General features: G+C 39.9%; 1 protein-coding gene across 8 annotated transcripts in view; it reads left to right on the forward strand.

Annotated features, from left to right (window-relative positions):
* Positions 1-18,161, forward strand: part of DOCK10 (dedicator of cytokinesis 10) — a 1,791,775-nt gene that overhangs the window by 1,242,969 nt on the left and 530,645 nt on the right. For all 8 annotated transcript variants that reach the window (XM_085634396.1, XM_085634392.1, XM_085634394.1 and 5 more), the window contains exons 22-24: positions 12,829-12,915; positions 14,385-14,477; positions 15,637-15,755. In XM_085634396.1, coding sequence (XP_085490522.1) covers positions 12,829-12,915; positions 14,385-14,477; positions 15,637-15,755 — 299 coding nt within the window. The remainder of the gene's footprint in view (positions 1-12,828; positions 12,916-14,384; positions 14,478-15,636; positions 15,756-18,161) is intronic.

Below are 18,161 nucleotides of genomic sequence, written 5' to 3' on the forward strand. Positions count from 1 at the left end.
TAAAAAGATTCTTTTACGACTTGTTTTTAAAATGCAGCTCTATGAATTGTGTTTTATGTATAAATGTGCTTTTATGATATTACATGTCGAAATAAAGCTTTGATTGATTGATTGATTGAATTTCCCTATTTTAACCTTTACCGGTTCTGTAAGGTAGGTCCTAATCTGGGTGTTTGACACACCAACAACTTGGATTGTTTCATCCGAGAGAGGAAGATTCTTTACATCTGCTGACCTGACAGTAGATCGCGTAGCTCCAGTGTCTACTAGAAAAGTAATGTTTTCATCATTAACTTTCCCATCCACAAATGGTCCTGTCTGATCTATTTCTAGAGATGCGCAAAGCACGCACTCTTCTTCCTCCCTTTGGCACCGTCAATAATTCTCCTCTGAATCACTCTCGTCATTTCGCAGCCAATATTGTGAAACAGCGCTTGCGCGTTGTGGTTTGTTTACCTGTTCTTCATTGTAGAATCCCACTTCTTTGCTATATTTCTGGGTATTTCTGCTTTGCGGTAATGGCGGTTTTGGCACCTGATTCTGTGGATTAACAGCCTTCTGCTGTTGCTGCGGTGGGCCACTCACCTCACACTGCACCTGTGGATTCAATGATGGATTTTCATTATTAGTACTTGGTGGATATTTACACTCGGATTTCCAATGCCCTAACCTTCTGCAATTGTGGCATGGAAACTTCTTTTTAGCTTCTTCTATATTACCTTTCCCCTTTCCTGGGCCAAATCTTGGTTTGATTCCTGGGTTATTGGCTTGTTCGACTAACTGAGCTTCCTGTCTTTCTGCAACTTTCACTTGTGCCCACATTGCCTTCTCCTTTAATTTTCGCTGCTTTGCCTCAATCTCATCACTAAAGTATTTGGCATGTCTCAGGATTTCGTCAATTTTCTTGCTTTGCCAATCAACTGTGTGCTGCTTAATCATTTCACTGATTTCGGGACGTAAACCATACACAAATCTGTACACAAAATGACTCAGATCCTTCTCTCCAAGATTCTCATCTCCACTAAACTGCTTGAAAGCTAGTATTAGTCTTTCATAGTAAGCATGAACTGATTCTTTCACTTCCTGATGCGTTCGATCTATTTTTACCCAATCTGTTTCTTTGGGAGGCACTTTGTTTTTCAAAAATACCATAACTTGTTCGTATTTCTTCATTACCTCGGGGTCTGGTGCACCTGTTGTGGGATCTCTCGGGTATTCTTTAGCTGGCCAATCTATGACTATTTTGCATTCTGCCCATAAGTCTGCTGGTACTATTATATCAAATAGGCTATTTAGATCAATCCACAGTACCTTTGACAGCTTTACAAATCTGTCTACCTGTCTGTACCACTCGACGGGCTTTTCTCGCAATCGAGGGAAGTCATTTGTAAATGACAAAATGTCCTGTCTTGTCCATGGGACATGCACATATCCCTCTCCTGGAATCTCTCTCATGGGAAACTCTGTCACTACCTTTTCCTTTTCTCTCACAGGAAATGCTGGGAAAGTTCTGTCTGAGGTATCATCCCGCTTTCTATACCACCTACTTTTCCATTTGTCCACATCTCCCCATTTTCTTAACAATGTGATTATGTCCTTAATCTGCCCTATTCGTCCTGCAGTGTTCAGATTTTCAATATCCTTTTCCGTGAAATCCACTCGGTAAGGCTTCTGTAAAGCTTTTACCTTGTCCATGTCAATTTCCATTTCACTTGCTATTTCTTCTAACCTGTCATGTAAATTCTTTGCTCTCCAAGTGACACTCTTGCATAAAAACAACAGCTCTTCATCCTGGTAATTTTTCAGCTTTTCTGTGGGGATTGTCCCTACTATTAATTCTTCTAACACCATGCGTAATTTTGCCACATCAATGGATTGGGATTCTTTCTCTTTCCCTTGCAAGCCCTTCAGCCATTCGCTCAATTAATCTGTAGTTATACCTACTGATTTTTCTACATTCCCTGGTTCTGTCATTCTCTGTGGTTCTAATATTGGTCCACCTACTGTTCTGTTTCTGTCTACAAAATCAGGACTATAAAACTGATTATTTGACACATTTAGTTCACCTTCACTCATTGTGTGTCTCCATGTATTCTCCCTTGCTCTCGATAGGGGTTGTTCCACTTGTCTATTGCTTACATACGGAACTGTAAGACCATGCTCGCTTTCTTTCTGCTTCTCAAAAATGGGCATAACCTGACCTATAGTTACAGGGACTGTAACTGCTTCTGGATTTTTGGTCAATTCTCTTATTTTCTCTGTTAGTTCTAACGTGGTTTTTGCCAATTCCCTGGAATTTTCACTCTCAACCTTATTTTCCATCTCTCTTTCCCTAAGAGAATTCCTTCTCTTCACCCCTGGAGTCATAACCTCTGTTTTGATGATTCGCAGGGTTTCCCTCACTGGAGTACCTGAAGTTAATGTCTGCGGGTGTTTTCGTCGGAGGAAGTAACTGTCCTTCCCTAGTCACAATCTCTTTGTCTTTCACAAACCATCCTTTTATTTTAGCTAAACAAAGATTTTTTCTTCTTCTCGACTGAATGGTAATACATTTTCCTTTCTCCCGTGAACCCTTAGTCTTGTCTTCAACTGTATGATTTTTAGTCCAATAGCAACGCGACTCTCACTAACGCACCAATCCTGGCGCGCTACTTCACTGTCACAATCCTCAACTCCCAGCGCGACTCACACTAACGCACCAATCCTGGAGCGTCTACGTCACCCTGTACTTCTCCAATCCTAGCGCGGCTTCACACTAACGTACCAATCCAGAGCGTTTTACACTTCTGACTAGCTGTCCAATCCCAGTGCGGTCTTTCTGAAGTCAGCAGTCGCTGCGGCAGCTCCTGCTCCTGACTCCTGTTTCCAGTCTACCCCTCCTTTACAAGGCTAGTCAGTAGACTTTGTTTCAATTTTACTACACCGTTAGTTACAACATATAAACATCTCCATTGTCTGCTCCGCTAACCACAGAATAGCAATAGACCTTTCTCACGAGAATTCTGTTTTTCCCGAGAGCAGCGCTTACCTCTGCCCTACCACCGAATCGTTGCTTCCGTTGATAAAGTAGCACATCCCTCTACTTCACCCTTCTATCAAGCATCAATTAACTGTTTCTCCAGAATTAAGACACATCGTTGGAAACGCAATGCTCCTGAGAAATAAGACCAGAGTTTCACAGTTAACCCGAATGCTATTTCATTCACGCACTTTCACACAAGAAAATGTAGTACATTCACACAGAATCGTGTCTTTTCCGAGAACAGCGAACAGTCTGTCCTACTACAGAATTATGACATACGTTAACAAAACAGCGCTTACCTTTACTTTGTCCTTCTAACAAGCTCAGAGAACACCTGCTACCTTTTCAGTGATAAGCGTTATCGGTATGCCAATTGGTTTCCTGGTACTTAAAGACCAAAATTTCACAGGTACCCTTCGCTATCATTCACACTTTTCTCATACAGGAAATATTCACTAATGGTAACACACAGCGATGCTACAGAATCGAACCCAGACAATGCGCCGTGCAACTTCAGTTGTCACACGTTTTTCCCGTGTACCTACGGGCAATCCCAATCCCGTCTTTCCCGAGAGCAGCGCTTACCTCTGCTCTACTACGGAACTGTTACCAATTCCCAACTTCCTACATCCCAGAAGCTGTGCAGACAACATAAAACTCAATACGACTTTAACATATAGTGTTAGTACATATATCAATACCAATTAATAATCGATAAGCTATATACATGCCAAAAATCATTAAACCAAACCAATAAAAACCATCTCTAGCTACCAGAAAAACTGGTGCAGTTCGGGTTCCTCAATTTCCCCTTACTACCACGGACATAGTGATTTCGCAGTCACACACACACATACACATCACATGCTGGTGGGCCCATAACACCAACATTCATTCTACTCAATCTATCCGTACCTTTACTCAGAAGGGGATAAACATTTGGTTCCAAACTACACTGCTTCCCTTGATGGGAACTCGCTAACATTACTAACAAAATCCCTTGCTTCTCTTCCCATCAATGAGAACAAATCTCGGTCAATGAATCATTTAGTTGGAATTAGCTTAATGACTCCTTAATTCTCTGAATCAATCAATAATACATTTCAATGAAAGAACAACCCGCCACATGAATTCAATTAATATTTCTTTATCTAAATCAAATGCAGGTTAAAACTAATTAATAAATTTTATCTTTTGTCATATTTACCTATTCTGGCTATTTGTCGTTTTCTAAGTCAGAATCTGGTCCTCAGTCAAATCATCAAAGTTCTGTTCTACCATGCAGAGTCACCGTCCTCTCCGTCAGCATAATATCAGGATTCTGGAAATGATGAAGTGCGTTCTAAAACCCCTCTCTAGTCTACTATTATTTATACTAAAAATTACATTCTAAATGTTACAATCAATATTTTCAGAGCTTCTCATTGGTCAACTGAAATACATTCTAATACTTCAGGAAACATTCAATGTCGTTCCCACATATTAAAAGTTCCAAAACGAATGTATGGGAACGTTAGTAATCCATAGTTCAGGTTGCAACAATTTCTGTTGAAGGGTTGGCCTTTCGCCCAGAGCAGCCTTGATGGGCACAGCGATGACAGTTCACCGGCAGGTCGCAGCTGCTGAAGTTTGCGCAGGCGCATTCCTCCTTTCCCTTCATTGATATTACTTCGTAAATGTCTGATTCAGTCGGCGGCCATTTTATAGCAGGCCCAAATGGTCAACTTAAGCAAAGAAACACAAAACGTCATTAATACATTGAATTGGTTAAACAGTGTTATTTCTCTTGCTAATACCCATATGTGTGTGCATTTATCTAGCCATATGCAACGTTCAAAGCCATTAGTACTCGTTTATTTAAGCATAACTCACAATAACATCACATAAGCAACGTTTATCCTATTAATATGCCTACGAACTTAGTTTACATGTTATTTTAGCCATGCAAAGCAATCCCACGTGTATTCTCTCGGTTAATAAGGTTGATTAGTTTTTCATACAACACTCTGTTAATTATTATGATTAATCATTAGTCATTTTAATACAAACATACATAAATGGATTGGGTATATAAAAAGAAAACATTTTACCCACTCCATCAACCCCACTCCATGTTGTTGATTTTTCTAAGGAAATCCTTAGTGTCTTTGACGTAACTGGGTAGTGCACTGACATGTTCTCTAAGAAAATGGTCTACATATTTGGAGATATGTTCTGCCACACTACCACGGGAGGAAACAATGGGTCGCCCTGGTGGATTAAGGCGATCCTTATGCACCTTAGGTAAAAGGTATAGAACTGGAAGTATGGGATAATCCTTCTTGAGATAACTATATTCCTCCCACTCGAGGATACCCATGTCCTTCCAATTGCCCAGGAGGTCCCATATGATAGTGATACTCATAGAGTATTCCTCCAATCCAATGGGGATGTAATATCTCGTGTCATCTAGTTGCCTGTGTGCTTCAGTTAAGTATGTTTCCCTGTCAAGAATAACAATGTTACCTTCTTTATCGGCAGGGTGGATGACAATACTGCCGTCTTCTGCCAAGGACTTAAGAATTTGTCTTTGATCGTAGCTAAGATTGTCGTTACTGCCACTGCTACTTTTTTTACTTCTATGTCTATAGCTGTTAAATTCCTTGCCCACAACATCCTGGAATGTATCTATGTTATCATGAGACAGACAGGGTAAAAAGGTCGATTTGGGTTTAAAACCAGAAAGAGTGGAAGCATCAGTTGCAATCCCATATTCAGTCAGACATTGTGTTGTCCCCACTGATGTGCTCGACCCTCCACCCTCCTGATCCAATTCCATCATAGTGATCAGAGTGTCAATATCACTTATGTGTACCTCTGTTTGATCCGTCTGGACCACAGTAGTACTGGAGTTAGTAGTCTTTCTAGTCTCGGTATTTTTAAGCATATGAATTTTTTTTAACTCTCCCGGAGTTTAGCGTCTTTCTGAGAGCGCGCTTACTTTAAAAAGTGACAATGTGAATATTAAGTGCTGGTGTGCTCCGCCGGCGTGCGCGCCACCCTCCGAGGGGCCCAGACAGTCCGGAAGGAGCAGTTACGCGGATATCTATATATATATATATATATATATATATATATATATATATATAGACACCAAGCGTGAGAAAGAGAGACTTTTAACCTTGTAACTTTATTATTTATTTATTTAGCGATTTGTAGAGCGCCTGGTGACCCGAAGGCATCCCCGCGCTTTAACATTGTAGAGACCAGAGGGGACAGGCGACCTTATTTTGGGAACAGCAGCGTTTTTACGGCGGTAATGTCTCAACGCGCTATTCATTTTGGCATCTAAGCGCGATAAAAGACATCTGAAGACTAACGGAAACTAGCCGATGCTCGGCTAAGCGTGGGTACGATATAACCCAGCAGATCGAAGGAACGGAAAACACACGAGTAAGGAGCAACATGCTCGGAGATTATGTTTGATGAGGAGGCACGGCGTGAGGCAGCCACGGAAATATTTAAGAAAAAGGAAGCACACAAAGACGGAGAACATAGCGGAAGCAGCCATTTACCGGCCACTGGCACCGATCTATTAAGAGACCAATTCTTCTGTCTTGAGAAACTATATGAACGCGAAATTCGCAAATGGTGGGAGGCTACCTCTCTCCAAAACTATATTGAGGTGGAGAGGGTACCACGGGGACTGAGAATATATAAAGTCCCTGCGTACGAGAATCCGAATCCGTTATTGCTGAAGGAATGGGCGGAGTATACGGCAGCATCAACAAGAGGAATGTTGGTCATCCTAATAAAGTTTGCATGGTGTGATAGAGAGCAAGCACTACGTGACATTGATGAACTGGAGAAGCAGATCGCTGATAATAGCGACAAGAACAAGCAGGAAGAATTACGGGAGGCCATGAAAAAACGCCTTATCAAATATGAAGTGAAAATCAAACAGCGGAAACAGGACAAGTTCGAGAGAGATGAGAGGGACTACCAACAGGGACGTATCCTGACATTTGCGAAGAAATGTGACCAACCAAGGAAGCAGATTCTGAGCAACAGGAACAAAACTGTAGCGGAACAGAGGGAAACTTCCGAATCCGAGGTCACCGATATTGAGCAGAGTGAAGACGAGAGTAGAGTCCCTACATCCGTGCAAGCCACAGCCTCCACACCGGCCCCTTTTTTAGAGGAGTTTCAGGTGATCAGGGAAACATGGGGCAGAGGGGGGAGAGAGAAGCCGCCAGAGAAGCAACAACAAAAATGGAAAAAGGCAAACGTCGGACGAGGAGAGGTGGATGGCACAAGCGCCAGCGGCGCCTCCCCAAGAATGACACGGAGCAGGAAGCAGTGGAACAAACGTTAGATGAGGAGAAGCTAACAGTTGTGAATCTGACGCCAAGAAAACTCAAAAAGGCAGAAGAAGAGGTTTTACAACTGGGTCTAAGTTTTTGTCCTACCAAAACCTCTGAATACACACAGACCAAAATTTACTTATTTAAATTTGGGAGGAAAATGAAGCTGCTAAAATACTTCAAAGGCAAAGAACGCCTAGCCCCAATACGAATTACTGAAGATACAATTAATATAGACAACCTTACAGCTGATGACATGGAAACCTTAGCTGTATTGAATGATTTGGCGGATGAAGGGAATCCCATATCATGGATTCAACCACCAACATTGAATGGAAATCAAACAGGGGTGATACAGATTAATCCAGGTAGCCCCTTTAAACCAAACTCGAAGTTTTGTCCACTAATGCCAGCGGACTCCATAGATGTCTTTATGGACATTGTGACTAGGGAACTGCTCAAACTTTGAAATTCCAACACTAGGAGAAGAGGTGGAAGCAACGTAACGGAACTACAAAGGAAAGCAATAACGGACTTGAGAGAGGACAAGACCATTATTTGCAAGCCATCGGACAAGGGTGGGAATGTAGTTTTGATGACGAAGGATTATTACATAAAGGAGGCCCTAGTGCAACTGAATGATGAAACAAATTATATGAGGGTGACAAAGAAACTCTTCGAAGAGAGCGTCCATGCTTATCGGACATTGTTGAACAAATGGTTCCATAGAGGCATGCTAAGTAAACAAGAGTATGCATTCTTAGAATGCAAGCACCCTCGTATACCGACTTTCTACCACCTGCCAAAGCTGCACAAACATGCAACCTGTCCACCAGGCCGCCCAATCGTGTCATCGTTGGGAAGCCTAACAGAGAATATGTCAAGGTTTGTGGACTATTTTCTTTTTGATTTTGTACAAAAACTGTCATCCTGTATCAGAGACACTAAGGACTTTTTGATTAAATTGGAGAATCTAATTTGGGATGAGAACTGCATAATGATCACACTTGATATATCAAGTTTATATACCAGCATTGATCATTCACAGGGAATCGAAGCAGTTAAATGGTTTCTGGGGACAAGATCAATGAATTTGGCTGAACACAACAAAATGATATTGGAATTTGTGGAGTTCTGTTTGGGAATTAATATTTTTCTCTTTCAGGAACAGTTATTTAAACAAGTCCATGGTACTGCGATGGGCACCTGCTTCGCCCTCAGTTACGCGAACTTGTTCGTGGGCTGGTGGGAGATGCAGGTGGCCTGGGCAGACTGTAATTTGGCCTGGACCAGAAATGTCGTAAGCTGGAGTAGATATATAGACGATCTTTTTATCGTCTACAGCGGCACAGAACAGTCAGCCAGAGAGTATATTGAAATCCTTAATACCAACAATCATAATCTCAGATTTACAGGCGAAGTCAGTAAAGAATCAGTCAATTTCTTAGACTTGAAAGTCTTCCCTGCGGATGGTAGGCTATGCACATCTTTGCACAGGAAACCGACCGCAGGGAACTCTATTCTGCAAGCTAGCAGTTGCCATTCAGGGAAGACTATCAGCAGTATCCCATATGGCGAACTGCTTAGGATTAAAAGGAACTGCACATGTACATGTGATTTTGAAAAAGCAGCAGAAGACAGCATGAATAGATTAAAGGCCCGGGGCTACTGCAAAGAGATCTTAGAAGAGGCAAAATCCAAAGCAGACAAGAAATCTAGAAAGGATTTGATTGTGTGTTGTGATCGTAATGCACAGAAGGGAAAAACAAAAGAAAAAGCAAAAGTTGCTGTAGCTAACAATCTTAGGATGATCACCTACTACTCGGATGATGCCTCTGATATAAGAAAAATCTTTGCAAGAAATTGGCATATTTTGAGGTCAGATCCAATAATAGGGAAGGACCTGTCTAAAGTACCCCTTATGACATTCAGGAGAGCAAGATCCCTAAGAAACACTCTAGTCCAGAGCCATTGCGGCAATGAGAAAAGAGTTCAACCCTTTGGGGGAGTGGTGGGGTTCTTTCCATGCCTTAGGTGTAGAGCATGTAAGAATAGCAAGAAAGTGTTGGAATATGCAACACCAGGAATAAAGGAACCCAAAAGAATCAAAAGCCTGATGAACTGTAACACCAGCCACACGGTGTACTGTCTGGTATGTCCGTGTGGCCTACGTTACATCGGCAGTACGATCCACCCCACCAAGATAAGGATTCTAGAACACCTTAGGGCAATACAGAACAGGGATGTCACCTATCCAGTGGCCAGACACTTTGAGATGTGTCACCAAAGCAACAGGGATCTGTTAAGCTTTTTCTGTATAGACCAAGTACCCATGAATGTAAGAGGGGGAAACAGACAGTTACTATTACGCAGATTAGAGTCAAGACACATTATTGACAACCAGACTAAGAAACCAGGAGGTCTCAACAGTGGTGAGGAAATGGCAGTACATTTGTAAAGTCACATTTGTAAATATTTGCTTTTGTGAATGTTCCTTTTGAAAATATGTTTTCATTGAATTAATGGCACTAATATCACATTAAGAGTTGGAATCAATCAACCAGTGTAGATACTGAGGGCGGTTGATCATTACTGGTAACATACAGATTGACTAGCATTATGAACCTAGGCCCATTCAGGGCAAAAAAATGGTGAATTTGGTTCATTTGAAACTAATAGCAACATGTACATTAAAGCCCATTCAGGGCATAATACTAACTGATTGCTGTACGAATGCTAAATGCCTATGTACATACATTCGCACTGATATACATTTGCTATGCTGTAACAAATAACATGTTTAGTAATGGCCGACACCGCTGACCTAAGTAAGGTTGGTGTCCTTTGTTTGTGTTTGACAGTGTATACAGATTTAAGTGTGTCTCATACCGGCGCCGGCCACCATTGACAAAGGCGACAGCCGAAACGCGTCTGGTCGTGTGAGAGAACCCATAATAAATCTTGGGAAGCCCGTTCCTGTGAGTGCTTGGTCCATTCATTTAAGCCGCGAGCTGAGGATTTTGTCGATCCGTGCGGTCTCCGTCACCGCACCATTGAGCACCCGATAGTGAGTGAAGGGGAGGAAAGACGGGAATTGAGTGTGATATATATATATATATATATGTATATATATGTATATATATATATATATATATATATATATATATATATATATATATATTACCTACTGGCGGTCGCCAGTAGGTAGTTATAGTTAGGACCACGTTTCCATAGGAAAACCTCAACATTCTATTTTGAATAACTTTGGCGCCGGTCGACGAATCCTCGCGAATTTCTCAAAATAGGTGGGGCGCTACGCTCCGCTCCTACCCTGAAAGTCTCGGGGGGATTCGTCAAGCGGGGGCTGAGATAAAAGGGGGGTCCCAAAACGCGTTTTTCCCATGCATTTTTCCATAGGACCTTTAGAACGAGCTACAGCCCGAACGGCTGAACAGAATTACTAGAAATTTGGCAGAGAGGTAGTCCCTAGGTCAAGGAAGTGCCTTTTGTAGGTTTGGTGTAAATCTGTTCAGTAGATTCTGAGAAAATAGCCTTTAAATCAATATATATATCTGAGCCCGCTTACGGTACGCTTACCGTACGCTTACGGTAAGCGTACGGTGGCGTGCGCGAGCGCGATTCTGATTGGCTCTTAGATCTTAGTAAACATTCGAATCGGCAGAAACCAGGAAGCGGCGTCCGCCATTTTGTCTACCGCACTGAGTGTTATGTATCAAACATGATGGCCAAAAACATGTTACGGGGATGTTTTGACAACTCCCTCTCACATAGTCATGTTGAGGGAGTCCCCAAACATCCCCCAAGAGCAAAAACGGCATTATTTTTTTTTCGGCAATTTCGCGGGGTACGCTTACCGTACGCTTACCGTAAGCGTACGGTAAAAAAATAAAAATAAAAAAAACACTATCCACACTTTCTCCACCCCTTGTGCAAATGGTGGCCGATGGCCACCATTTGTGCATGGCTTATCAGAGCCCAGAAATTTCCCAAAAAATTTCAACAGATTACCTATCACAAGGAAGCGCATAATATGTCCTCCATGTGCGCACGGTGCGCGAAGCGCATCGTGCGTACATGGCCCATCTAGCGTAACGTGGGCACGGCACTAACTGCGTAAAGTGGGTGCGCGGTGCGCGAAGCGCACCGCGTGCTCACTGTGCGCGCACGGTGCGCGAAGCGCACCGTGCGCGCACGGAACGAACTGCGCTAAGTGGGCGCGCACGCCACGAATGGCGTAAAGTCACTTAGCATTTAAAAAACCGTACAAATTCACTGAAAAAACCATAGGTTTCACACACGTTATAGTTAGGAATTAGCATTTAAAAAACCTTGCAAATTCACTGAAAAAACCATAGGTTTCACACATGTTATAGTTAGCGGAAATTTTACTGATAAAAAACCAATGAAATTGCCCCGTTATAGTTAGTGCTGGCAACTATAACTCACGCGACCGCAATCTTCTGCTGATGACATATGTGTCTTTATGAAAAAAAAATATTTGTAATATATGTATAGCTAAAAATGTATGGAAGAAGACATGGGCAAATAAGTGTCTAAATACAGTATTAGCATCAGCAGAGGATTGCGGTCGCGTGAGTTATAGTTGCCAGCACTAACTATAACGGGGCAATTTCATTGGTTTTTTATCAGTAAAATTTCTGCTAACTATAACATGTGTGAAACCTATGGTTTTTTCAGTGAATATATATATATATATATATATATATATATAAAGAACTCCTCTTCCCAAAACGGATCCAAAGAAAGGAGACGGCACTCGACGGGGCTTTAAATTAAGATGTGAGTTTTATTCCATCACAGAAAAGAGAGGTATCTTTTCAGCGCCTACGTGTTTCGACGTTTAGCTTTTGTCACGACGCTGACACTGTGTTACCGGGCAACATATATACGTCATTGTACTAGACATTGAAAAGGGGTGAATTTTCAAATGTAAACTTGAATACACATTTAGGCTGCCATCTTAAAGTGATCAAAAATAATAACAATGTGTTTCCATAACATATATAAATATATATGTGTGTGTATTGTTTTTACCTTTGGAGTTCTAAGTGCTTCTCATTGTGTATTTGATTTGAAGTCTAGTTGATGTTAATCTGAACCCCATGGTGAAAAACACCCTCATACTTTACCTGTCTATAATCCTGTCTCTTACATCCAGTCCAGGCTAATATACCATCATTTAAATGTGTATTGGTGAAGCACAACAAACAGTTTGCAGACAATACAGTACGATCAATTATGAAAAAAACTATTTTTGTATGTTTGAGACATAGAGTGTATATAATAACTTGGCACCTTGCCCAGTACCCCCAAAGTAGACTGCTGGTATAGTGATGTTGCAAGTACTTACATTAGGTATCTATTTTGAGTGTTACTCTTAATTATAAGCACAATAGTGTGATTGTATTGTTTTTTTTCTAGCAGTGTGGAGGTGACTTCAAATTTGTAGATGGAGGAAAATCACTATTCAAGGTTTCTACATGTGTTGTATCAACAGTCTATTCTCAGGTAAGTTTACCATTTCCACACATTACGTTAGATAACACATTTTAGGACAGTAATCACAGTGAAGGTTGTGCCTTTTCAAGAGTCAAATTGTAATTGTAACAGAGGTGGTATAGAATGTGAAAAGGATAACTATGGGCTAATTAGATGGACTCAAATTCTAACTATACGCAGTTATGTACAGGATCCGCTTCTCATATTGTAGGTTTCCAACAAAATATCAATGCAATATTTGGTATTGTAATTTAATGATTATTTCCACTCCACTTCAAGATGATGGATATGCTGAACTTGAAAATTGATCAACTTGTCTTTTGTCAATATATTTATCATGCTTCCCAACAAAACAATAGCAGTCAGCCAATGTATACAGCAAAGTAGTTACAGAGAAAACAAAGAAGCTTTAAAGTAATGGTTCAAGTTCAGGTGTTGGGAATGGACATGCGCTCATGAGGTCTGTTGCACCTAGCAGACTTATACAACAGTCCAAGATTTCAGCACACATGATACACTACTGTCATGTTTATGTATAGTAAAGTTCCCAAGTTGTGGTGGAAAGACTACGGACAGGGATAAAATTCAAACTTGAGCTGACAGGTCATCCTTTGAAGACACAGTAGAGGTCAGTATCACTTGCTTGGGCTGCAGTAACGATGCACTGGCAGGAACCTTCAATGTACTATTCAGCAACAAACCTGTATACACGTGTTCTTGCTAGGTTTTTTATGTCTTGTTATAGACAGAGTATGCTAATTGCCGAACGTCACATCATAAATTCTTCAAAAATATCAAGTATGAAGCATAGAAAGAGACAAGGCTTTTTGTGAACCCCATTCAACCTTAGCTTACATGTGTTCTTCATGGTTTGGCAAAATCTGAACTGCGAAATGAAACACACTAAAAAGCACATAATTTTTGCAAAAAATATATATTAGAATCAGTTTATTATGTTGGGGCAAAAATGATGTGGCATAAATTGTGTTGAAATATACAGAGATGCTATATTTCATGCAGTGACCTACACAGTGAAAAATTAAACATGTTGCCATGAACATCGCTTCTGCTGATCACTTTTTTTTAAGAACAATATATCAGATGACGGAAAAGACAGTTCCTATTTTCCTTGTTTAAACTGCAGGTATAAGTATGCTCAGAGATCTCCCTTTCACCTTGCTGCTGACACATGTACCACACATTGTGACGTTAGAGCACAATTCTACTACTTATTACACTTGAGCAGCTACGTCATTTCATTATTACAGGTAGCTAGAGATGTTAAAAATCTCCTGTAATAAGGAAATTACAGACCCGCTTTCACACAGTGATAGCAGACTCCCAAGTACTAGGTGTATCCCATGTATACTCAATTGCTGTCAAGTTGAACTTGAACTGTTAATAGAGGAACATCTTTCAACTGAAGTCAAGTATCTGTATTACCTGCTTCACCTTTCACATCTATTTTATTATTTTAGGACTATCATCTAAATACCTTTTTCCAAGAGTGCCAAAAAAGAGAAAAATACCTCAGTCAACCTCCTTCGCCAGGTTTTGTCTCTGCCTGTAGGGTAAGTTGCTATTTCACATCAGATAGTTAAACATGATTGCTATATTAAAGTGCCTCATGATTATCAGATAATTGTTTTCTTAGCTTGCCTTTATATAGCTAAACTTTTACTAGTAAGATTTTCAATGGTGCACATTTAGGTACATTTTAGTTTGCTGTGTAGGGATCCAGCTATATTCCTCATGCCTTTTATTTTTAGACCATTTAAAAACATCTCAAAAAAGCAAAAGTGCTTCAATAATGCATTTGTACACTAACAACCCACATACATCTCACCAGCCTGCAAAGGCCCACATTGAATTTGATTAAAAACATTTACCAACTTGATGCAGCCCTTTGTCCTTACAGTGCACTTATGCATTTGCTTTCATATTTTCAACCGAGTATTGTGCATGTCGTTCAGTGGTGGTATATATTTCCATTTTCCATTTTGATTCCATGCTGCGTGCCGTACACAATTAATAAGGTGTTGTGACATACTTTCTTGACCGGGGCAACCATGTTTTTGTGATGTAGTCAAGGAGTAGCTTGTTTTTCATCATCCATTCAGTTTTTTATGTGCCAATCTTTCAAACGCATTTTAGAACCTTCAGGATTGACTTCCATCTAATCGGAAACCCATTCATTACTGATTTGTTATTTTAAAGAACACATTTCTTTAAACAAAAACATATGTTTCATAATTAAAATGTCTGATTTTATTTGTTATTCACAATATTTTAACACACACTGCTGTCACCTCAAATCCAAAGAATACAGACCTGTCATTTTAGGGGAGTGCTGAGAACATCAAAAAAGTTATTGAAATAGTGATAACATACATTTGTCCACACCTCACTACAGTACTTCAAATTGCAGATGATTGGCATGATATTTACCTGTATCTTTCAAGTGCCCTTACAAGTATTCAGAAATAGAGAATATGATTGATCATGGTTGTACATAGATTGATCTGCTTATATGTGGCAATTCTCAAGTTGTATCATTCATTTAAATTTTTACTGTGTCCGACTGCTTTTCCAGCAAAGCGATAGTCTTGGTTAGCCTCATTAGGGATAACGTATATATTATCATAGTTGTCAAATAATTTCATATAATACTAAGACAGCTTTTAGAATAAAGGATTATATCTAAATATTTTACAATTAATCTATTTTCAGAACTTATTGAATGTGGAGAAAATTCAGGCAATAATAAGCTTCCTGCCCGTGGTTCTGAACCAGCTTTTTCATGTTTTGACACAAAATGATGACGAAGAGATTTCTATTGTCACAACCAGGTATTTTAACTATTTTATATGAATTGATTTTACCTAAGATCATCCTGATTTTGAATATTTCTATGAGTAATCAGTGTACAATTGTGAATTTAATGGCAATTTGCAGTAGCATAGATATACAGATGCAGGTTATACATTTACTCTACTGTCCCAAAAGCAAACTGAATTTGTGTGGTTAGATAGTTAAGAGTACTTTTCTATTATTAAGACAAAAACAAGTTGCAACTAATTTGAGATCTTAAAGTCACAATAACAAAAGTGAAATATATGTATGTACTAATGGATACATGAATTAATAAATATAAAGCGCATAGCTACTCCAACACGAGTGTCACAGCGCTGATAGGTTAAACTCCAGAAGAGGACACAAAAACCCAAGTAGGAAGGACAGCCTATCTAAAGAGCCCGAGGAAGTCCAGGGACAGCCTATATAAAGAGCCAAGTTTTGAAGCTTTTCCACAACAGAGATTCTGTCTTTGATTGCCTCAGCTGAAGCGGAAGAGAATTCCATTGCTTAGATGCAAGGAAGCTAAAAGAGCAACCACCAGTTGGAACTTTCTTCACTCTATAAACCTGAGCTGTCAAGGTATCGGAAGACCTAAGACATCTCAAGGGACAGTAGGGTCAGAACAGTTGGTGCAAATAAGACACACCTGACTTCCTAAAAATTCTGTAACAGTAGCATAGGGCTTTAAAGGTATGTATATACAATTAGTTAAGTCATCACAGAAGGTCCTTTAGCAAATAACATAGGGTTGAATATACCCTAAGCCCGGTGAAATTTTTGGGTCTCCAGTTCTTATTCATTTGTTCTTCAAAGGCATAAATACCCATAAATGTCCATCCCCTATTGCACCCTTATCTGTACATCTTGCAGACCAAATGTTTCCAGTGTCAGGCTATCATTGAGTATGCACTCAATATCGTTAAACATATGAAATTTGATGTGACTTCAGTTGCATAGCCTAACATAAAAATTAGAGTTTCATAACAGATATTGAACCTATTTTCATATCCGATCCTTTCATAAACAGTATCCCAATATGCTCTAATTCTTGAGTAGCTAGCAAATATACGTGTATGGTGTACAGTAGGCTCTTGACATCAAGGCAGTTGACAAGTACATATGGTTGACATTTATTAATTTGAGACGGTTTGATACAAAACTCAAATAAGTTATTATAGGGCTGTAGTCTACTTAACAAACGTTGCAGCTGTAAATCCCATCAGTTATGATGTACTGAAGGTCTCCAGCGTGATGTCTGTGTCAAGGCTTTTACACCATTTCTCAGTCCAATGTTAATTTCTCTTGATAGTTTGCCATACTAGGAGGCAAGATGGTATTTATCAACATGGCACATATTTAGTTGGTACCTCAGGTGACAGTTTTAGTTTGTTGTTCATAAGATATGTTCTAATATATGGATATTTAACGAATTCTGTGTGTGGGGCTTATTAAATTCACCCATAATGTCTGTAAAACTCTTCGGTGTGCTCTTTGAATACAGTTGATGCAGGAACTGAGGATTAGAGTGGGCCCATGCTAAATTAGCCCTTACACTACAGGCATCTTTTAATAAATGGTTATTCCATATAGCCTGATAACATGTAATATTAGGATTATAGAGTGTCTGAAGATATGTTTCCATCCCAATAAATATGTCTTTATTACCTTGAACCTCACATGCAAGGGAAGTCTCTTGAGTTGACAAACTGGAATAAGTGAAATGCAGGAGGTAGGAGGAATAGACATTGATTAGTAAGAAAGTGTTTGAAATGTTTTAAATTAGTTTTGATGTGTTCTGTGCCAATGGAGCCCAGTACTATAAAAGGGTATTGGAAAGAGCCCATCGTCCCTGTATAGTGGCAGTTGGAGAAAGTGATGTGCTCTTCTGGACCTTTTATTTTCACAAATCAAAGTGGAGATTGACGCTTTCATCTTTGAGAAGAATTTTTAGGGACATATATTGGCAATGAATGGCACGAGTAGGGCATTTTGGTTGCAGGACCATTTTGATAATATTAATCCATTCTAATAATGTTTAATAGAAGATACTACCAATGTTTAAGCAGGTATGTCCTTTTCTTTAACAAATTAACATAGTTTGTTGGCCTAATAATATTATACATTGACATTTGCCAGATTCTCAAGTGCTTCATTTTAGTGACCATGTATTGGGCCTGTTGGATCCGTTCCGTAGAAGGCCCTACAAGGAGTATCTGTGGTGTATTCTGATTCGGTTTGTATTCTGAAAGTTCTCAAAAGGATTCAGCTAAACATCATTTTGTGGGAATGGCAATGTTAGGATTCAGAGTAACCACTAGTACATCCTCAGCGTAGGCCAGAACTTTGGTAGTTGGTACCTTAAAATTGATAAATATTATATTTCAGAACTAAATCAGTTT

This window comes from Triturus cristatus, chromosome 11 (assembly GCF_964204655.1).
Source record: "Triturus cristatus chromosome 11, aTriCri1.1, whole genome shotgun sequence".
NCBI lineage: Eukaryota > Metazoa > Chordata > Amphibia > Caudata > Salamandridae > Triturus > Triturus cristatus.